Source organism: Microcaecilia unicolor, chromosome 10, assembly GCF_901765095.1.
Source record: "Microcaecilia unicolor chromosome 10, aMicUni1.1, whole genome shotgun sequence".
NCBI lineage: Eukaryota > Metazoa > Chordata > Amphibia > Gymnophiona > Siphonopidae > Microcaecilia > Microcaecilia unicolor.
In genome coordinates this window covers 78,821,357-78,844,560 of record NC_044040.1, presented here as the reverse complement: position 1 = coordinate 78,844,560, position 23,204 = coordinate 78,821,357, and the positions used below count along the sequence as shown (strand labels likewise).

General features: G+C 47.2%; 1 protein-coding gene and 1 long non-coding RNA gene across 7 annotated transcripts in view; one reads left to right on the top strand and one right to left on the bottom strand.

Annotated features, from left to right (window-relative positions):
- The window catches only part of USP15 (ubiquitin specific peptidase 15), a 519,523-nt gene that overhangs the window by 150,231 nt on the left and 346,088 nt on the right, over positions 1-23,204 (bottom strand). For all 6 annotated transcript variants that reach the window (XM_030217240.1, XM_030217241.1, XM_030217242.1 and 3 more), the window contains one exon: positions 752-873. In XM_030217240.1, the coding sequence (XP_030073100.1) occupies positions 752-873 (122 nt within the window). The remainder of the gene's footprint in view (positions 1-751; positions 874-23,204) is intronic.
- LOC115479358 lies at positions 793-19,122 on the top strand. Its single transcript, XR_003943666.1, has 3 exons — positions 793-888; positions 9,936-9,939; positions 19,110-19,122. It is a non-coding gene; the product is annotated as an uncharacterized LOC115479358 (long non-coding RNA).

Here is a 23,204-nt window from a genome sequence, read left to right as displayed (position 1 = left end):
CAAATGACTTGGATTTGGCAGGGTTTGAGGTGGCTGCCATTAGTTTCCATTATCGGCGAAAACAAATGGCGGCCATCTCTAAGGCCGGCCCAAATGTTGAGATTTGGCCGGCCTTGACCGTATTATCTTAACGAAAGATGGCCGGCCATCTTGTTTCAATAATACGGGCCGGCCCCGTTCGATTACGCCCCTCTATATCATCTCTGCTCTGAATAATAATAAAAAAAATCATCACTGAGGTGATCCCCTGGTAGGACAGGATATAAGACCGTGGATATGAAAACGGTAATGGAATTCAAAAATGCGTGGGATAAACATAAAGGAATCCTGTTCAGAAGGAATGGATCCTCAGAAGCTTAGTGGAGATTGGGTGGCAGCACCGGTGGTTCGGAGGTGGGGCTAGTACTGGACAGACTTCTATGGTCTGTGCCCTGAAAATGGTAGATACAAATCAAGGTCAGGTATACATATAAAGTAGCGCATATGATTTATCTTTTTGGGCAGACTGGATGGACCGTACAGGTCTTTTTCTGCCGTCACCTACTATGCTAATTGAGCGACACTGCTCTAGTCACTAACCAACATGGTGAGTATCCAAAAAAATGGGGTACTGAAGAATTATTTACCCAGGAGACAACCAGAATAAAGCAAAAAAAAAAAAAAAAAAAAGCAATTCAATGGGTTCTTGCGTTTTATTGGAAGCAATAAATTGATTTTTTTCAATTCATTCATAATAAAAATCAAGCCTTACTTGGAGATCCCTCTTCATGTATTCCATTTGGACCAGGGACTTCTCCATTGACACCGCTATCTCTACAGCTTTGGAAGTTTCCTTCAGTCTCTTCACCTTCGGTAGAAGCTTTTACATATCGGCTGGAATAACAAACAGTCTTCAAAATACAAATACTGCTGGACAAGAACAGTTTCACTACAAGGCATGAGTAGATCATGACATGAGACACATGTACATTTCTTTACTAAGGAACAAAAATTTGAGGAATGATTCAACAAAAAACCACCAAGGTATGAAAAAGAGGTTGGATAAAACAAAGAGTCTAGCACAGTGTGGTATAAGTCATTTTTATTCAAATGAGCCTGACGTGGCCACATTTTGACTTATAAGGAGTTTCATTATCCTGTGGCTTGAGTTTGTTCTTCATCAAGTGGATTATTATTGGAACATATGTCAGATATAATTTTTCTACTTGGAGATAAAATTGCATAAGGCTACAGAAAAATTATTTATGCCCCTGGGGGTCACGTGGTGCTATGCAGGAGAGGAGACGCTCGTAAGAGGAGCTCCTGCACTCCCCCCCCCTCATCTTGCTAATTTATCGTGCTGAATATTGGATTTACAAACCTCAAAGTATCGGAGGAATATAATTAAGAGGCTGGGCACTGTGTGATCTCGGCTAGCGGTTCAAAAAGAGAGGGATGGCGGAGAAATCGCTGCGGAAGGAAAAAGACAAAAGTAAACCCGCCGAATCCAAAATGGCTGCCGTACAGCTCTCACTGAGTTCCAGCATGTGTTCAGCGTGGACGGCAGAGATTACATCGGAGGTAGCCTTAAACAAGAAGTTGCAGGCTCTCTATGATCGGGCAGAGGCAGCACATGAAAGGCTGGATGGGTTCCATTTAGATCTTGACCACATGCAGCAACGGATCAGCGATCTGGAGGATCGGGTGGTGGAGACGGAGGTACCGACGGGGGCCTTAAAGAAACAACTGGCAGAGTTGGAATCCAAATTGGACGACTTAGAAAATCATTCCCACCACAACAATTTGCGTTTAATTGGCTTACCGGAACAGCTAAAGGAGGCAGAATTGGGGAGCTTCCTGGAAAGCTGGATTCCACGGGAACTGAACTTAAATAATCTGCATGGCCCGTTAAGGGTAGAGAGAGCACATAGGTTGGGCCCGAGACGACAGGGAACTGCCAAACCACGTGCAGTGATCCTAAAAATCTGGCACTATGGACACAAGGCAGGCCATCACGCAGACTCTGAGATCGGGTGGAGTGCTCAGCTATGAAGGGCAGAGGGTCCTTTGCTTCCAGGATTACTCTGCGTGAGTGACAGCAGCGAGGAAGGAATTTGCGCCTGTCTGTGCGATTCTGTATGACCGGAAAATCAGATTTGCATTGATTTACCCTGCTAAATTGAGAGTGACCTACGAGAGGTCTGACAAAACCTTTGACACTGTGGCAGCAGCGCAAGCATTTCTCCAGACTTTCGTCCTCAGAGACGGCAGACTGACTACATCAAATTTGTGGGAGTGGTACTTTTACGGAACCTACTATTCCTGGAGGACTTGGCTGCTGAACAGTGGTCGGTTACTACTGCAGGAACATTGGTAACAGGGAGTTGGGGAGTTCCAGAAGAGTATGGGGGTTTGCTGAGTAGGCGAGCTTGTCGGTTGGGGCGGGGGGGGGGGGGGGGGGGGGGAAACTGTTGTGGACAGTGCTGTTTAACAGTAATTAATGTTTGAGGGATGTTTGAGTTTTTCTATAGTTGTTATGATCATTGGGTCAGTTGATAAGGGGGATGTGGGGTGCCTATATGTGATGAGTTCAATCTTGAAACTCGTTGGTGGGGGGAGGGGAAGGGTTGGGGCAGTGTGGTGGGTTATCTTGGGGGGGGGGGGGGGAGAATAGGGGAGGGGTTGGGGAGGGGGGAACTGCTCCAAGTGGTTGAAAGAAGAGAAGGGGGGAACGATGAGGCCTTCTGTATTGAGGAGACATCAAGGGGGGGGGGGGGGGGCGTAGGCTGGGGCACTCTTCCAGAACTACAGCAGGCTAATCTGCTGTTGGAGTTTCAGCAGTTAAAGGGGGACACCTAAGAGGTAGTATGGTTAAATTAGTGTCCTGGAATGTGTGTGGGGGGGGGGGGGGGGGTTTCCTTTCCAATCAAGCGTAGTAAAATTTTGCAGGTCCTGAATAGAACTCAGGCTCATAAAGTAATGCTTCAGGAGACTCACCTATCTGCATTAGAGCACAAAAAACTATGTAGATGGTGGGTGGGTGACTATGTAGAGTGTCCGGCATATAACAGAAAAGCGGGAGTAATCATATTATTCCGTAAAGGACTTCAAATGGAAAAAAAAACAAGTGATAATGGATCCCTTGGGAAGGTATGTTCTAGTGGAGTTACTTCTGAGCAGCAGGCCTCTGTTGTTAGTCAATGTTTATGCGCCTAACCAGTACAATAGGAAGTTTTATCAAACCATAGTGAAACATGTACATTCTTTTGAACAGATTCCAATAATGATGGGTGGGGATTTTAACTCTATGTATGATCCTCTGATGGATAGCACGGGTTCGTTGAGAGTCGGGCCAGTGGACTTCTCTAGGGGAGTTCCTTGGATGTGTTCTCTGCTGGATTTGGTGGACTCATGGCTCTTGTTTCATCCAGGGATGAAGGCCTATATGCATTTGTCACGAGCACATGGCATCTTATCGTGTATTGATTATATTTTAATCTCAACAAATTACATATCGTCTTTGTTTCAGGCTTACATTGGGCCCACTCAGGTGTCGGATCATGCTTTAATATGGGTTTCTTTTTCCTGGGGGGATGACAACAAGCCTAGGCCTCGTTGGCGCTTTCCGAGAGAGCTGTATTATGACGGTCGGTTTGCCCCTTACATACAGTCTCAATGGCAAGAATATGCAGAGTTTAATAAGGAGACTTATCAAACTGACCCAGTTCTATTTTGGGAAGCAGCGAAGGCGGTGTTACGTGGCTCGATTATATCATACTTGGTGCATAAGAAACGAGCGAGAGATGCGGAACTGATTAGGGTGGAACACCAGGTGCAGAGAGCTAGACAGCTGTTTGGATCCCTCCCAACTGCGAATCATAAGCGGTGCTTGATGGAAGTACAGGCTACCTTGAATCAATTAAAACAAGAAAAAGTGAAAAAATCTTACAATTATTATTGTTTCAGTTATATAAAGTATGCTAATAAACAAGGTAAATTGCTTGCACGGTTGGTTAAACAGGTAGGGGGCTCACGGTTTGTTTCTCAGCTTCGGGATACCCAGGGAAGATACCACCGTACAGCGGCAGGTATCAATGAGGTCTTTCGACAATTCTATGAATCCCTATACTCTCCTCCAGTGATCAGGGGTTCGATGCGGTTACATATCTCTAGGGGTTAAAGCTCCCTAAGATTACAGGTAAACAGCGGAAGAGGCTTAAAGCAGACATCACCGAAGATGAAGTGAGTTGGGGTATACGCAACAGTCCTTTACATAACACACCAGGGGTGGATGGTCTTCCCTCTGAATTTTATAAGGTCCTGGTGTCAGACATAGTAGCATGTTTGACTATGGTGTTTAATCGTTTTGCTCAAACGGTAATTTACCGGAGACTTTGAGGAAGGCGCAAATTGTAGTCTTGTTAAAACCGGGTAGGGATCCACCAAACAGGCGGGTTCATATCAGCCTATCTCTTTACTATCTTTTGAAACAAAGTTGTTTGTCAAAGTCTTGGCCAATAGGCTGGCTTGAGCGTTACCAGACTTGGTGGCTGAACCTCAGGTGGGGTTTGTGATGAAACCGTCAGTGGCCCGTAATATGCGAAAAATCCAAATTGCTTTAGAGAGCTTGCATAATCACTCCACGCCAGCCTTGCTTATTAGTTTCGATGCGGAAAAGTCGTTTGACCACGGTAAACTGGGCACTGAGCGATTTAAGATATCTGCTTTTGCAGATGATTTATTGGTTCTTTTGAAAGAGCCTGAGTCTACCTTGCCTTCATTATTGGAGATTTTCAAAGAGTGTGGAGACTATTCTGGATTTCGTTTAAATTTAGACAAGTCTGAGGTCTTAACTATTCAGATGAAAGAGACGCAGTGGGAACGATTGGGCTGTCCGTTTAAGCGAGCGGGATCTTCCTTTACTTACCTAGGTATTCAGCTTACCAGCCATCCTAATCGTCTATACGAAGTTAATATAGTGTCCTTGTTAACACATACTAGGGAGATCCTAGGGAGATGGGATGGTTTGCCGATCATGTTGATGGGACGTATTTCCCTGTTTACTATTATCATATTCCCAAAATGGCTATATTTTATGCAATCTATACCAATGTATCTTAGGAACCGGGATATACAGGCCTTACAGAGCATGCTCTCGCGTTTTTTTTTTTTTTTGGGGGGGGGGGGGGGGGAAAGAGCCCAAATAAAAATATACTAACTTAGTGGGTAATTGGAATAGAGGAGGTTTGGGAGTTCTAGACATTAAACTTATAATCAGGCCTGCCTGTTGAGGCATTTGGGAGACTGGTTTAATCAGACAGAGAATTATACCCCGGTGCAAATGGAAATAGAGTTTTGTAGACCTCTGTATATACATTATGTATTACATGCAGCATTAAAAGATTTACCAGTAGTTCTTAGATCCAGTGTCCTGGTGAGGTCTATGAAGATGCTGTGGAAGGATTTGGTAAAGCTTTGGGCTTTTGATTATTGCTGTACTAGATTGTTGCCCACCAGGGGGAATGGTGCATTCCCTCCAGGTATGGATAATCCAAGTTTTGGTGTCTTGGGTGGAAGGGGGTCTTCGACTATTACATCATTTTTTAGAGCCGGGAGGTAGTATCAAAGCGCTTACAGAGTTGCAGTTGGAGTCTACTGGTTGGGGGGGCAAATTTTGCCTATGCACAGGTTCAACACTATATTAATATGCTGCCTAGGGCCTCTCTTGGTGTTGATCTGACCACCAGGTTGGAGGAACTTTTTGAAACAGTAACGGGAGATCTATATCGATATCCCAGTTGCATAAGAGAATGTTACAGTTGCGCCCTCAGAAGGATTAGGTCAACTTGCTGCTCGGTGGTCAGCGGATGTGCAGAGGTTGATAATTCAGTCTGATCTGTTGAGGGGATTACGGTGGGTTCCGAGATGGGCACAAGGAGCGGTACTGCAGGAATGTCATGTTTGGGTGATATATCGGGCGGTATACATCCAAATCGCGATTGTGTAGTATGGGGGCCATTGGATCTTCTCAATGTGGTCACTGCCACGCAGCTCAAAATAACTTTTATCATGCTTTTTAGGCATGCCCGGCTATTGTGGCTTTTTGGATTAGAGTGCTCCGGTTTTTTGGAAAGTTTGCTGTGTCAAAGGATACGGAAGGCCTCCAGAGTATGTGTTGTTGGGTTCCTGGATCCGTTGGAAATTGGGACGGTTCATCAGAATACCATGGTTCAAAAGGCGTTTCCTATTGGTAAGAAATGCATCTTAGCGAATTGGACTCAGTTGGAGCCACCCTCGTACTGGCAGTGGCGCAATAGATTTCATGCCTTGCTCAGATTTGAACTTCAGGACTCACTGGTCAATTTTTAAAACTCAGCGTAGATTTTATCTTATATGGGAGAGGTATATCAATAAGTTGGCCCATCGAGCCCGTAGCAGTATCCTTAATAAACTTGGGGCCTTCTCGGGGTCTTTATAACAGTCTTAGGTCTAAATGGACGGGTTTCATCTTCTCTTCACTTGAGGGAAGGTGTAGGATGGGATTTGGTGGAGCAGAGGGGAGGGATAGGGATGGGGTGGATTTGGGAGGGGTTGGGTTTTTTTTTTTTTTGCAAGACAGTTTTGGGGGGTTGGGAATACATTGGGTAATTGCATGTCACTAGTAATCTTCTTGGTCTAGGCAGCGGGGCTTGAATGCTTACAGGAGGTATAGAGCCTGAAGCCTCCTTGTGGTTTCAATGCCCCCAATAAGGAATGTTGGGGTTGGTGAGGGAGGGTCTTCAGAATTTCGGCTCTCCTTCTATTTTAGAAGTAATAATGGAGTATAATGTATTTCTTCTTGGTATCTAAATGTTACATTTAAGTTTGCTGAGGTGTCAGAGGGGTACATTAAAGGAGGGGGGGTAGGGTTTAATACTTTTTATAAGATATAATTCTTGAGGGGTGAATGTTATGTTGATCACCGAATATTAAAGAGATCTTGACAGATAAGGGTGGGGGTGATGATACAAAAGTTAAAATGTGTTGATTGATTGATCTTTCGGTGTGCATTGACATTGAACCTATGGTTGTCTTTTTGGCTTTTGATATGATGTTTACACTATTTTTATATTGCCTTCAATAAAAAATGTTGAAAAAAATTATTTATTGCCCCTGATGTAGGCATAAACCAAAACATGGCCACTTTGGGCTTGTTTGAATAAATTATTATTACATTTGTATCCTGCGCTTTCCCACTCAAAGCAGGTTCATGCAGCTTACATAGTAAACAGGAATACAGAATATTGTTAAAGAGGGGTAAAAGTTAATTATACCAGAATAACAGACGGAGATGTAGGTAGAAAAAGCAATGGAGGGGAGTAAGGTAGGAGATGAAGTCTGGGTCAATTGTCGTTATCATGGAGGTATGTGTTAGGTAGATGGTTCATAAGATTAATCTGGATCGTTTGGATAGGCTTGCTTGAATAAATGGGTTTTTTTTAGTGCTTTCCGGAGGGTAGGTAGTCGCAGATTGATCGGATTAGATCTGGGGAGAGCATTCCAGAGTTGACTGCCCAGGAAGGAGAAATTAGATCCCTCCTGGGTGGAGTTGGACTGTTTGTGTGGTATTCAAACTCTTTTTCATACATTGTTTACTTAATTCAATCACTATGTGGTTCTTGCAAGAGAAAGCTTATGCTGAAACACTGAAAGTGCATTATTGTCCATTCATGTTAAAGAGGCCATCTAGCTTGAAAATAATTTTGACTCAAGCTGAACTATAGATAGCTTTTTAGAAGGCATCTAGTATGGTTTTGAGCAAATATTTGTGTATGCTGCTGCAGCAGCAGAGGTGAAATGTTATTAATCTTATTCCATATGGAAAATAAGGGGACAGTTACAATTTTGGATGCTGTATCTTGCTAAGGATGTAAAAAAGACTTGATGCGGTCCATAGGAAAGCAACAAAAATAGTATGGGGCTTGCGCCAAAAGACACATGAGAAGAGACTGAGACCTGAATATATATTACTCTAGAAGAAAGGAAGAATAGGGAGATATGATACAGTCATTGAAATACTTGAAAGTTATTTAATATAGAACAAATCTTTCCAGAGACTCACACTGGGATATGAATTGAGGTTGCGGGATGGAGTAGACTCAGGAGCAATGAAATTCTTTTCATGGAGAGAGTATCGATACTGAAAATGCCCTTCCAAGGGAGAATAGTGGAGACAAAAATGGTGACAGAATCAAAAAGGTGTAGGATGGATATGGAGGATTTTTAATTAGAAAATGGATGATATTTAAAAAAAACGAACAAAAAAACTTGTATGACTGCATGTGTTGACATGTGAGGTGCTTAGATGGCGATTTCTAGCTGTGAAGAGCAACTCAAGTGGCTGGCACATAAGGACACTGATGACGACCGCCATGGTCTATGCCCCAGAAATACCAAAGAAAGATCAGGATCAAGTACTTTATATCACTTTCATACTTATATTGATTCTCCCCTCTCCAGCCCCATATTGTCTTCATCTGTGTGGCTCAGTACTGCATCCTTACATTTAGGATAGTTAACCCCCTACAACTTTTGTTCTGATACAACACATGTCTAGTTACCTTAGATATCCTTCTCCACCAGATATAATCACAAATCTATTTTTCCAGTGTTTCTGGAGCTTTCCCACAGATCCTCACTAGTAGACATAAAAAGGGATACAACAACCTGGAAATGATATTCATTTTTATACTAGCTACCCTTCCAAGTCAGTAAGACTGGATTTTTCTCCATTGTTCCATATCTTGCTGTATATCCTTAAACAATCTCTCATAGTTACATTTATATAAGTCTTACACCTTCTGGACTGCATTTAGCCCATACTATATGACCGATGTCACCCATTTAAAGGGAAAGACACCTTTAAAACCCTTTAGTGTCCAATGTTCCCGTAATAAGCCATATGGGAACAGATTGATGGGAACACTGGACACTAAAGGGTTAAGAGAAATCTTCTCTTTTCCTGATCATTGCATTTTAAGGCCTGTGACTTGCTCAAATTAACTTTAAATCCCAAGACGTGATCATAGCCCCAAATGAACATGGACCTGAAATTATCTGCTGTCATAGTCCAAGCAATAATATGGGAGATTTAAGAGACTAGAGAACAAGATCTTAATGTATGCAGATGATCGCCTGTCGTATTCCAAGGAATAGGATGGGAGATTTAAGGGACTAGAGAACAAGATCTTAATGTATGTAGATGATCGCCTGATATATCTGAAATAGCTCTTTCTTTCTGTATTATCACAACCAGTTTTTAGAGTTCAACTGGGTATAAACTGAAAACTCGTGCCCCTTAATAAAATCTGCAAACCCCTGGAAGACAGAACAATACTTATCCAATGAAGTGTACAGTATTTGAACTGTTTAAGGGTTTGGTTTGCATTAAAAGGAAGAAAGAGGCAGAAGCTGTGTTCATACTGGATTTCTACTGCTTAGGTTAAATAAATTTTTGTTTATTTACGCTCAAATTGTATACATTTCTGCTCAGTCTATATTGGAGGCAACCAGTCCTCAGTTTTACTTTAAACTTCTTTTCTTCAATTAGTTTTGTTTCATCTGTTCGTTTGGAGAACAGGGAACTTTTTGCCTTCCTGCACATTGCAAGCACTTATCTTTCTCTCCTCTTGTGATCTGAGTTGGATCTATATCTAAAGAGCCTCCTGCAACAATTCAACCACTAAAGGGACATTCAGAACCAAAAACTGCAGAGTGAAACAATCTACAGTCCTGAGTTAACTTTTATATCTTTAACTTATACCTATCTTTCAGACTGAACCCCTACTGCATTACACTTTCCGAGCAAAATATTTACACTGAATTTGATCATATCATGCTTACAAGGGCTGGCAGAAACAGGTATTGGTGGCAAGGTTTTTACGTGATTCAAAACCTATTAGACAGAGAACAATCAGTTCTGTTCAGTACATCAACCTGGGCACTGCACTGCACTGTGGGGTAAACCTTATAGGGATCCACACTGTCACTGCTTTCTTTAAGAGTTCGATGGACACATTCTATACCTATGATGTGCAAACTACTCACACTCACTGATACTAGATCTACCTACTGCTTAAAGTAAACTGACTAACAGTAACTCAGAAAATGGGCAAAAAACAAATTGCCTGAACCCAGCAAAAACAGATTCTGTGGGTTCCTAACACAAGTGGAGTGGAGGAGTAGCCTAGAGGTTAGAGCACCTGTCTGACATCCCAGAGTTGGCCGGTTTCAAATCCCACTGCTGCTCCTTGTGCTCTGGGCAAGTCACTTAACCCTCCATGGCCTCAGGTACAAACTTAAATTTTGACCCTCCAGAGACAGAGAAATAACCCATGTACCTGAATTTAACTCACCAAATAAAAAATAAATCCAAATAATAAAATAAAAGTTGGAGAGGTACCTGACTGCTCGATGCTTGATGGAGATAGGGAGCCTGATTGGGAAAGGAACCAGACTGGTGATTACTATACTATACATTTGCTTTTAGTTCCGCAAACCTGAGTAGTTCAATGTGGATTAATGAAGAAAAAAACTGGACCATAGTTTTCCAGAAAAAACACATATTACATTTGATGGGGAAGAGGGCTGAGAGATGCAGCCAGGATATAATGAGGGGAAGGAGCATCTGATGGAGGGACAGGACCGGGTATCTGATGGAAAATCAGGCGGGGAGAGTGGGAAAGAGGGCAAGAGTAGAAGAAACTTGATGGAAGGAGGGAGAGAGTGGAGGGCCTGAAGGGGGGGAGAAGTAGGGTTCCTTTTTGGGTGTGGGAGCACCTAATGAGTGAAGAAGGCAGCTGTCAGAGGTCTGGGGGGTGCGGAGTGGCTTTGTGAGCAGCAAGAGATCAAGGTCTCAGGGTAGTAGAGGTATTCTAAAGCACTGAAAGGAGGGAAGGAGTGGAAAAGGAGCTACACACAAAAGAGGGAGTATGTACAGCAAAGGGAAGAAAAGAAGATAGCTGCAAAGAACATCAACACATTGTTTTTAGTTCACACACCTACATACTATATGTGCAGCTAAGTTACATACTATATCACAAGAGCACACCCTCCCACCTTATTTCAATTATAAAATTTTAAACTATGCACAAAGAGTGGCATATGGAAGGGAATTCCTTTTGCTAGGTTGGAATGTATTATCCATCAATACAGCGAGCCTCACAGAAAACTAGTGGCAGATATGATGTCCTGGAGATGACCCAAAGGCTGAGCCGACTAGGTGGATAAGGTCCAATGAGCTTGCCTCAAATGAAGGCATACAATTGGAGAGACAACGAATGTTGATGCCATCTGGCCCATTATCCTCAACATTTGCCCAGCTGAAACTTGTTGATTCTCCCAAATCTTCACAATGGAAATCAAGTTGACTATCCTCTGCTGTGGAAGAAAGGCAAATGCCTGAGTGATGGATGGCAAGACTCCTATGAATTCTGATCTCTGAGTTAGTACATATGAAAATGGAGTGGATATAGCACCGTTCACGGAAGAGAGTGTGTATGAACAACTTGAAAATCTAAAGGTGGACAAAGCCATGGGACCAGACGGGATCCACCCCAGGATATTGAGGGAGCTCAGAGAGGTTCTGGCAGGTCCTCTTAAAGATTGTTTAATAAATCCTTGGAGACGGGAGAGGTTCCGTGGGATTGGAGAACAGCGGATGTGGTCCCTCTTCACAAAAGTGGTGATAGGGAAGAAGCTGGAAACTAAAGGCCGGTATGCCTGGAACGGAGGATGCAGGCTGGGGCAGAGGATGTAGGCTGCGCGACTCATTTTCTTCCAAAGTCGCTATGCTCACATTAGCCCCTCTCCTTAAGTCACTTCACTGGCTCCCTATCTGTTTCCGTATTCTATTCAAACTTCTCCTATTGACCTATAAGTGCATTCCCTCTGCCGCTCTCCTAGTACCTCTCCACTCGTCTCCCCTACGTTCCCCCTCGAGTGCTCCGTTCTGTTGATAAATCTCTCGTCTGTCCCTTTCTCCTCTACTGCTATTTAAGACTCCATTCCTTTTATCTCGCTGCACCTCACGCTGGAATGGACTTCCCGAGCCTGTACGTCTAGTCCCGTCTTTAGCCGTTTTCAAGTCCAAACTCACACCCCACCTCTTTACCCACTGCTTTCGACTCCTAACTCACTTACCCTGTCCTTTGTCCTCACCACTTTATTCCCTTCCCCTTAATTGTTCTGTCTGTTTACCTGTCTTATCTAGATTGTACGCTCTTTGGCAGGGGCTGTCTTCTGTGTATGGTGTACAGCCCTGTGTATGCCTTGTAGCGCTATAGAAATGATAAGTAGATAGATAGATAGACTTCGGTTACCAGAAAAGTAAGGAAGCGATGCTGAAGGAAAGGATAGTGAATTTCCGGGAAGCCAATGAGTTGCAAGATCCGAGACAACATGGTTTTATCAAAAGGTAAATCGTGCCAAACGAATCACATTGAATTCTTTGACTGGGTGACCAGAGAATTGAATCAAGGAAGTGCTATAGACGTAATCTACTTAGATTTCAGCAAAGCTTTTGACACGGTTCCCCCACTCGAGGCTCTTGAATAAACTTGACAGGCTGAAGATAGGACCCGACGTGGTGAACGGGATTAGGAACTGGTTGACGGACAGATGCCAGAGGGTGGTGGTTAATGGAATTCGCTCGGATGAAGGAAAGGTGAGTAGTGGAGTGCCTCAGGGATCGGTGCTGGGGCCGATTCTGTTCAATATATTGTGAGTGACATTGCCGAAGGGTTAGAAGGTTAAAGTTTGCCTTTTTGCGGATGATACTAAGATTTGTAACAGAGTGGACACCCTGGAGGGAGTGGAAAACATGAAAAGGATCTGCAGAAGCTAGAATAATGGTCTAAGGTTTGGCAATTAAACTTCAATCCGAAGAAATGCAAAGTGATGCACTTAGGGAGTAGAAATCCATGGGAGACGTATGTGTTAGGCGGTGAGAGTCTGGACAGACTTCTACTGTCTGTGCCCTGAAATGGCAGATACAAATCAAGGTCAGGTATACACATAAAGTAGCACACATGAGTTTATCTTGTTGGGCAGACTGGATGGACTGTGCAGGTCTCTCTCTGCCATCATCTACTATATTACTATATAGATGTGATTTGTGCCCCTTACCAGCCTATTGTCCAAATAGGGAAATTATGCACCTCCACACTGCATAGATACACTTGATACAACTGATAAAATTTTGGGGGTCAATATTCTTCACCAGTTAAATCACTTGTATGGGGTTATCTGCTGATTTTAAGTGGCACTTAATCCGTTAATGCCACTGAATATCACACAGTCGCTAAATTCAAAGCCCGATATTTTTATTGGTGGTCTGTTGGTGGAGGTGTACTTTGTACTTATGAAGGCCTGAACCAAGTAGTTTCAGTACTGCTAAATATCTAATATTAAGAAGTAGTCTATAGACAATAAGATCAGGCGACCCTCAGGGGGAGGGATGCTGCTTCGGCCTAACCCTGTAAGCCTTCCTCAGCTGAGAGGTGCCCAGCTCTACCACCGGCTGCCTTTCAGGTGCTGTGGAGGACTTGCTGCTCATCTGCATATCCATACAGCCTTCTCCGGGGTGACACCGTGGTTCACTCCGATCCACTCAGGGCCTCCGCTCTAGGTGCTGCGCGCCTAGCGGCGTGCGGGGCATTTTTCTCTTTACATCTAATCTTCTTCCCAGTTGCTAAAGTACCTCAGTCATTTATGGCCCCTATTCACATTCTCTTCCTAGCCCTGTCCCTTCCTAATCTTTTCCATCACCCCCTACCTCTCTCCGCTACAGGAACTCACTGCCCATCCATCAACTTCATCACCTCACCTTCTCTCCTACCCTCTTCCTCCCTCTTGGCTTTTAATCTCCGCCTCTTTCTTCCGTCCATTTTGCCTTCCCAATTCCACCTAAATACCTCTCACCTTCGACGCCTTCGTGGCCACACCTCTCCTCTGCTCTCTTTTACTCCTTCTCTTACTCTCAGCCGGTGACATCAATCCCAATCCTGGCCCCCCTCACCAACTATTATCCCAACTCTACAGATCTCACCGCGACCTCTCTAACCTCATCTCTATTTCTCTACTCCCCTCCTCTTCTCTGCCCTTCTCTTGCGCCCTATGGAATGCCCGCTCTAACAAACTCGCCTATATCCAGGACCTCTTTATCTCGCGTCACCTCCATCTGCTCGCCATAACAGAAAAATGGCTCTGCCCTGATGACTCTGCTTCAGTCGCAGCCCTGTGCCATGGCGGTTATCTATTTTCACATACTCCTCGCCCTGCTGGCCGTGGGGTCAGTGTTGGACTACTTCTCTCTCCCTCCTCCAGATTTCAACCCCTTCTTCCACCTCAATCTCACTGTTTTTCCTCCTTTGAAGTCCACTCTATCCGCCTTTTCTCTCCTCTGCCTCTTCGAATAGCGGTCATTTATCGTCCCCCTGATAAGTCCCTTTCATCCTTTCTCAGTGACTGACGCCTGGCTTGCCTTCTTCCATGATCCTTCCGCCCCCTCTCTCATCCTTGGTGACTTTAATATTCCTGCTAATGATCCTTCCAACTCTTATATTTCCAAGTTACTCGCTTTAACGTCCTCCTTTAATCTCCAACTATGCTCCACCTCCCCCACTCATCAAAATGGTTACTGTCTTGATCTCATCTTCTCCTCCAACTGTTCACCCTCTAGTTTCCTTGCCTCTGATCTTCCCTCCTCTGATCACCATCTTATAACTTTCACACTTAAATCTCCTCCCTCCCAGTCCCGTCCTATCTTATCTAATTTATCTAGGAATCTTCACGATACCGACCCTTCATCTCTATCCTCCCATGTTTCAAAGCTCCTCTCTACTGTGGCACCATCCACGTCTGTCAACGAGGCTGTTTCTTCTTACAACAATACTCTATCCTCTGCCTTAGACACTCTTGCACCTTTGATGACCCGCCCTGTAAGGCGTACAAAACCCCAACCTTGGCTGACTTCTAATATCTGCTACCTACGTTCCTGTACCCGCTCCGCCGAACGCCTCTGGCAGAAATCTCGGGCCCTTGCTAATTTCTTACACTTTAAGTTCATGCTGACCTCCTTCCAATCTGCTCTTTTACGTGCCAAACAGGATTATTATATCCACCCGACCAACTCTCTTGGCTCTAATCCTCGACTTCTCTTCACCACATTGAACTCTCTCCTCAAGGTGCCCCCTCTCCCAACTCCCCCTTCATTATCTCCTCAGACCCTTGCTGAATTCTTTCACAACAAGGTTCAAAAGATAAACCTTGCTTTCTCTACCTCACCTCCTCTCCCTCCACTAGTCCGTTCCCCTCTCTCTCCTTCCCCTCATTCCCTTTCCTGAAGTTACTATTGAGGAAACTACACTTCTCCTTTCTTCCTCAAAATGTACCACCTGTTCCTCTGATCCCATTCCCACCCACCTTCTTAATGCCATCTCTCCTGCTCTTATTCCTTTTATCTGTCACATTCTCAACCTCTCACTTTCCACTGCGACTGTCCCTGCTGCCTTTAAACATGCTGTGGTCACACCTCTCCTTAAGAAGCCTTCACTCGACCCTACTTGTCCCTCTAATTACCGACCCATCTCCCTCCTCCCTTTTCTCTCCAAATTACTTGAGCGTGCTGTTCACCGCCGCTGCCTTGATTTTCTCTCCTCACATGCTATTCTTGACCCACTACAATCTGGTTTTCGCCCTCTCCACTCAACCGAAACTGCACTTACTAAAGTCTCCAATGACCTATTACTGGCTAAATCCAGAGGTCAATATTCCATCCCCATTCTTCTTGATCTTTCCGCTGCTTTTGACAGTGTCGATCACAGCATACTTCTCGATACCCTGTCCTCACTTGGATTCCAGGGCTCTGTCCTTTCCTGGTTCTCTTCCTACCTCTCCCTCCGCACCTTTAGTGTTCACTCTGGTGGATCCTCTTCTACTTCTATCCCTCTGCCTGTCGGCGTACCTCAGGGTTCTGTTCTTGGTCCCCTCCTCTTTTCTATCTACACTTCTTCCCTTGGTTCATTAATCTCATCCCATGGCTTTTCCTACCATCTCTATGCTGATGACTCCCAAATCTACCTTTCTACCCCTGATATCTCACCTTGCATCCAAACCAAAGTTTCAGCGTGCTTGTCTGACATTGCTGTCTGGATGTCTCAATGCCACCTGAAATTAAATATGACCAAAACCGAGCTTCTCATTCCCCCCCCCAAACCCACCTCCCCGCTTCCCCCGTTTTCTATTTCTGTTGATGGCTCTCTCATTCTCCCTGTCTCCTCAGCCTCGAAACCTTGGGGTCATCTTTGACTCTTCTCCTCTTCTCTGATCATATCCAGCAGATTGCCAAGACCTGTCGTTTCTTCTTTACAACATCCGTAAAATCCGCCCCTTTCTTTTCAAGCACTCTAACCAAAACCCTCATCCACATACCCTTGTCACCTCTCGTTTAGACTACTGCAATCTGCTTCTTGCTGGCCTCCCCACTAGTCCACCTCTCCCCTCTCCAGCTCGGGTTCAAAAACTCTGCTGCCCGTCCTCGTCTTCCGCCAGGGTCGCTTTACTCATACTACCCCTCTCCTCAAGACCCTTCACTGGCTCCCTATCTGTTTCGCATCCTGTTCAAACTTCTTCTACTAACCTATAAATGTACTCACTCTGCTGCTCCCCAGTATCTCTCCACACTCGTCCTTCCCTACACCCCTTCCCGTGCACTCCGCTCCATGGATAAATCCTTCTTATCTGTTCCCTTCTCCACTACTGCCAACTCCAGACTTCGCGCCTTCTGATCTCGCTGCACCCTACGCCTGGAATAAACCTTCCTGAGCCCCTACGTCTTGCCCCATCCTTGACCACCTTTAAATCTAGACTGAAAGCCCAACCTCTTTAACATGCTTTTGACTCGTAACCACTCGCCTCCACCTACCCTCCTCTCTTCCTTCCTGTTCACATTGATTTGATTTGCTTACTTTATTTATTTTTTGTCTATTAGATTGTAAGCTCTTTGAGCAGGGACTGTCTTTCTTCTATGTTTGTGCAGCGCTGCGTACGCCTTGTAGCGCTATACAAATGCTAAATAGTAGTAGTAGTAGTAATAAGAAACGAAGGTTTCTTTTTTTCTGTAAATTACAATGATATTAAGCTAGAAGGCCAGGTGGAGCAAGTACCCCCACCTCCTCCGTCAGGCAATTGAAAGACAATGAGTCATTTGCCATTCACTGTTTACGATGAGCTGTTCAATTAGCCTTTGAGAGACTTTTAGGATGCAGAAGGAAGTTCCAGATGACAAGAGGGCGGCGCTGACAGAGGAGAGGGACAGAAATCCTGCAGTCAGTACCGGATAGGAAAATGCTATTGCACGGGGGGTCGTGGGAACTGAGTCCTGAATCTTTTGAAGTGAGATACAGATTGCTTTTATGGAGGATGTGCTGGAGAAGTAACTTTTAAGGAAATGCAATATATATTTTTATGTGGGCAAGTGTAAGAAACAAATGGCATATCCTGCATGACGTATGATGTGTTCCTGAGAACCAGTTCTTTGTACTACAGTCTATATAACTGCCTGGTCTGGAAGACAAAGAGGGGTCGATGAAAATCTTCCTCCGTCTATCTCAATAGATTAAGGAATATGCGACCATCTCCATGGCGCCTCCCTTTTTTATGTTTCCTCCATACCCTGTTTCTTATGTGCTGCTCCTAAGGTAAAATTATGTATCATACCTGATAATTTTCCTTTCCATTAATCATAGCTGATCAATCCATAGACTGGTGGGTTGTGTCCATCTACCACAGGTGGAGATAGAGAGCAATCTTTTGCCTCCCTATATGTGGTCATGTGCTGCCGGAAACTCCTACAGTATGTCGATATCAAAGCTCCATCCGCAGGACTCAGCACTTAAGAGAATTATACCCACAAAGGGACACTCTGCCCAGCTCACCACCGCCGAAACGGGGGATGGGAATCAACCCAGCTCATCCCCACACAAGTGGGGGAGGGGAATCCGTCCAGCTCATCCCCGCGGAACGGGGGAGGACACCACACATGCCGATGCGGGGGGGGATCTGGCTTATCCTGCAACCGCAACCGCGGGAGGAGCGACTGACCCCAACACGACGAAGCGGGCAGGGGTACAAAGCTGCCCTACAGCCGCACAGAAGCGGGAGGGAGCGCCGGCAGGAATTTAGGTCTCAATCACAGCCCCCGTAAAACGGAGGGGAGAGGAATGCAGCAACTCACTGTAACACAAAATCGTCTCAACTCCAGAAGAATTCAATCGAAAAAAACTTGAACAGCAAGATCCTCCTGAACAGGAACGAGAAGACTAACTTGAACATGAAATGCAACCAGAATATAAACAAACAACATATCTGGGAGGGGCTATGTGATTGATCAGCTATGATTAATGGAAAGAAAATGATCAGGTATGATACATAATTTTACCTTCCATATCATCATGCTGATCAATCCACAGACTGGTGGGGTGTACCAAAGCAGTACCTCACCCAGGGCGGGACACAGAAATCCCTGACCGCAACACTGAAGCTCCAAACCGAGCCTCCGCCCAGCAGCCACAGTCAAGCGGGTAATGCCCGGAGAAGGTTAGAGCCGATGCCCCAAGTTGCCGCCTTACAAATCTCTTCCAAGGAGACGGACCCGGCCTTTGCCATTGAGCCACCTGTGCTCTAGTGGAGGTGTGTGCCTTCAGATGGATAGGCGGCATCTTCCCCCGCGGCCACATAAGCCGCTGCAATGTTTTCCTTTGACCCATCGTGCCAAGCGTAGCTTGATGCCTGCAGACCCTTACGAGGACCTGCGAACAGCACAGATGATCCGACTTCCGGAAATCATTGGTCACTTCCAAGTATTCTGATGATGACTCGTCTCACATCTAGATATTTGAGAGCAGAGTACTCCTCTGGGTAGTCCTCCCTACGAAAGGAGGGTAGGCAGAGCTGCTGATTCACATGGAAACGAGAAACATCTTGGGCAGGAAGGAAGGCACCGTGCGAATAGACACTCCTGCCTCAGTGAACTGCAGGAAGGTGTTCCTGACATGATAGCGCCTGGAGCTTGGAAACTCGTCTGGCTGAAGTGATAGCCAGCAGAAAGACTGCTTTCAACGTCAGGTCTTTCAGAGATGCCCTCGACAAGGGTTCAAAAGGCGGCTTCTGCAAGGCTCTTAGCACCAGATTGAGATTCCACCCAGGCACCACCGAGCGCAGAGGAGGGCGTAGGTGATTAACATCCCTTGAGAAAGCGCACCAACATCTGGCTGCGAGGCCAGGGAAGCACCCTTCAGGCGTCCCCTGAAGCAAGCCAGAGCCGCTACCTGGACTTTAAGGGAACTGAGCGACAGGCCTTTCTCCAGACCTACATGCAGGAACACCAACACTGAAGAAATTGGAGCAGTGAAGGGAGAAAGAGAGCCTGCCTCACACCACGATGCAAAGGTACGCCAAACCCTGGCGTAAGCAGTAGAAGTAGAGCGCTTCCTCGCTCTCAGCATAGTGGCGATGACCTTGTCTGAGAAGCCCTTCTTCCTCAGATGCTGCCGCTCAATAGCCAGGCCTTAAGACCAAAGGGGGAGGGATCCTCCATCACCACGAGACCCTGATGCAACAGGTCCTGCTCCGCTGGCAGCTGCAGAGGGCCGTCCACTGAGAGCCTATCACGTCCGCATACCAGGGACGTCTGGGCCAGTCCGGACCCACCAGGATTATCCGGCCTGGATGCTTTGCCACCCGGTCTAGCACCCTGCCCAACATGGGCTAGGGCGGGAACACATAGACAAGCTCCTGTGTCGGCCACTGTTGGAGAAGAGCATCTAATCCCCAGAGATCGAGGGTCCCGTCCTCTGCTGAAAAGCGCGGCGCTTGGCAATTGGCCGATGACGCCATCACATCTAGGCTCGGCTGGCCCCAGTGCTTCGTGATGTCCAAGAACGCCTGAGCCGATAGCTGCCACTCTGCGGGATCCAAGGTATGGCGACTGAGAAAGTCCGCCTTGACATTCATGACTCCCGCAATGTGGGCTGCCGACAGCTGTTCCAGGTTCGCTTCCGCCCACTGGCATAGATTCATGACCTCCTTGGCTAGAGGGGCGCTCTTGGTACCTCCCTGGCGATTGACATAGGCCACAGCCGTGGCATTGACCGACAGGACCCGTACTGGCTTCAACGCCAGTACCGGGAGAAACTCCAAAAGCGCCAACCGAATGGCTCTGAGTTCCAGGAGGTTGATAGACCACTTTGCATCTGCAGGAGACCAGAGCCCCTGCGCTGTCCTTCCCAAGCAGTGGGCTCCCCAGCCCAACAAAGAGGCGTCCGTCGTGACGACAACCCACTCCGGGGTCAAAAGAGGCATTCCTGCGGACAACTTGTCTGTCCTCAGCCACCAGCTCAGCGCCTTGCGCACCGCTGGGTCCAAGGGAAGGCACACAGCGTAATCCTCTGACACTGGAGTCCAGCGCTGCAGCAGAGAGTGTTGTAGTGGTCTCATATGAGCCCTGGCCCAGGGCACTACTTCCATCGTGGCCGTCATAGAGCCCAACAGCTGCACAAAGTCCCAAGCCCGAAGAGGAGAGGCTACTAGGAACTGGTCCACCTGAGCCTGAAGCTTGACAATCCGATTGTCTGGTATGAACACTTTGCCCACTTGGGTGTCAAAACAAACTCCCAGATACTCCAGGGACTGAGTCGGGCGCAGCTGGCTTTTCTCCCAGTTGATGATCCACCCCAGGGAGCTCAAAAGAGCAATCACCCGGTCTACAGCTCTGCCGCACTCCGCATAAAGAGGGGGCTCGATCAACCAGTCGTCCAGATAAGGATGGACTTGTACTCCTTCCTTTGCAGGAAGGCCGCGATGACCACCATTACCTTTGGAGAAGGTCCGCGGAGCAGTACCCAACCTGAACGGGAGGGCTCTGAACTTGGAAGTGTCGGCCCAGGACTGCAAACGCAGAAAGCGTGATGAGGAGGCAGCCAGATGGGAATATGCAAGGTAAGCTTCCTTGATTTTCAAGGATGCCAGGAACTCCCCTGCCTTCACTGCCGCTATAACAGAGCGGAGAGTCTCCATTCAGAAGTGCCGAACTTTCAAGGCCCGATTGACCCCTTTGAGGTCGAGGATAGGCCGTACAGAACCTCCTTTCTTTGGTACCACAAAGTAAATGGGAGTAACGTCCCTTGCCAAGCTGATCTTCTGGCACTGGAACGACCGCACCCAGGCGGATCAGATTGTCCAAAGTCTGCTGCACTGCCACAGCTTTGACCGGAGACTTGCAGGGAGAGTGCACAAACCAGTCTCTTAAGGGTCGGCAGAACTCTAGCTTGTAGCCGTCTCTGATGACTTCCAGCACCCAAGCGTCTGAAGTTACCCTGGTCCACTCGCCCAGAAACGAGGACAGGCGTCCTCCAATCTGCTCTGGGCCATGGACCAGGGCCCCGTCATTGGGTACGAGACCCTGGGGGAGGACCGGAGGATGCACCTCCGGGACGGCGGTCTCTGCAAAAGGAATGCTGCTTGGGGAAGGAGTTCCTCTTGAAGGAAGAGGGGGCAGAGGAGCCCGACTTGCTCGGGCGATACCGACGGGCTTCCTGAAACCGTCCTTTGGAGGAACCGGGGCGGGCACCACTGGCCCGAGCCCTGACCTCTTGCCCTTAGACGTGCCGAGATCGGTCACAATTTTGTCCAGCTCGACCCCAAAGAGCAGCTTGCCTTTAAAAGGCAACTTAGCCAGGCGAGACTTAGAGGCGTGGTCAGCAGACCAATGCTTCAGCCAAAGCCAACGCCGTGCAGAGACTGTCTGAGCCATACCTTTAGCCGAGGATCTCAAGACATCATACAGCAAGTCTGCCAAGTAGGCCAAGCCCGATTCCAGAGCCTGCCAATCAGCCCTCAAGGAAGGATCCGAGGGGGGAAAGCCCGCTGCACGCCCTGGCCACATAGGACCCGCAAACTGAGGCCTGCAAACTTAAAGCAGCCGCCTCAAAGGACGACCTTAAAGCCGCCTCCATTTTCTGTCTTGGGTGTCCTTTAGGGCCGTGCCACCTTCCACCAGCAACGCCGTTTTCTTAGTCACCGCAGTGATTTAAAGAATCCACGGTAGGCCAAAGAAAGGCCTCCCGCTCACCTTCAGGCAGAGGATAGAGGCGGGACATAGCCCTAGCCACTTTCAGGCTCGCTTCTGGGACATCCCATTGAGCCGAAATCAAGGTTGTGCATGGCCTCATGCACGTGGAAGGTTCTAGCGGGGCGCTTCGTCCCCAGCATAATGGCAGAGCCAGCAGAGGCTTAGGGAGAGGACGTCCTCCCGGAGAGGACAATCTTCAAAATGCTCATGGCCTGCAATAACAGGTTGGGCAAATCCTCTGCGCGAAAGATCGGTGCTGCAGAGGGGTCATCCGCTCCATCCGAGCGGGAATCCGTCTCCTCCAAGGAATCCCCAAAGGACCGTTGGGAGAACTCAGATACGCTGCCCTCATCTACATCAGAGGAGACAGAGTCCTCTAGGGCCTGGAAATCCACCCGAGGGCGTTTGCGTCACGGATGGCCTCAACCCCTTTATCAGACAAGGGAGCAGGGGCAGCGTTTTGCATAAGGAAAGCCTGATGGAGCAGCAAAATGAACTCAGGGAGAAACCCCCAGACTGTGCACTTCTGCAGCCTGGGCCACGGCCCTAGATGCACCCTCAACCGGCGCTTGCAAAAGCGGGGGGAGAAACATGCTGCGCATCCCAAAATGGCGTCCAGCGCGAAACTCCGAGGCGCCAGACGGGAAAAACGGCGCTTAACTTTGGCCACTTTCTTGCCGTTGCCCGAATCAAGGGCAACCATAGCATTAACGTCTCCCACCTCGAGGGCGGCCCAAGAAGAAGCCATCCGAGCAGAGTGGCCGGCCAAAATGGGGGGGGGGGGGGGGCCAGCAGCAGGGGATGGGCGTTTATGGCGGGGAAAAACCGCCGCACCAGAGGAAGAACCGGGACACGGACCGGCCCCCAAACTGATGCCCAAAAAAGGCGATTCAGGCTTTGAAACCCCCGCACCCCCGCTAGACGCGCACACGCGGTCCGGGGAGCGATTCTTCGCGCCCTCGCGCTCCGATGCCATAGGCCACGTGGAGACCGATCGGGGAACCCCCTGCCCGCTAGAAAAAGGTAAAATTACCTACTTCTCGCTCCGAGCTGTAAC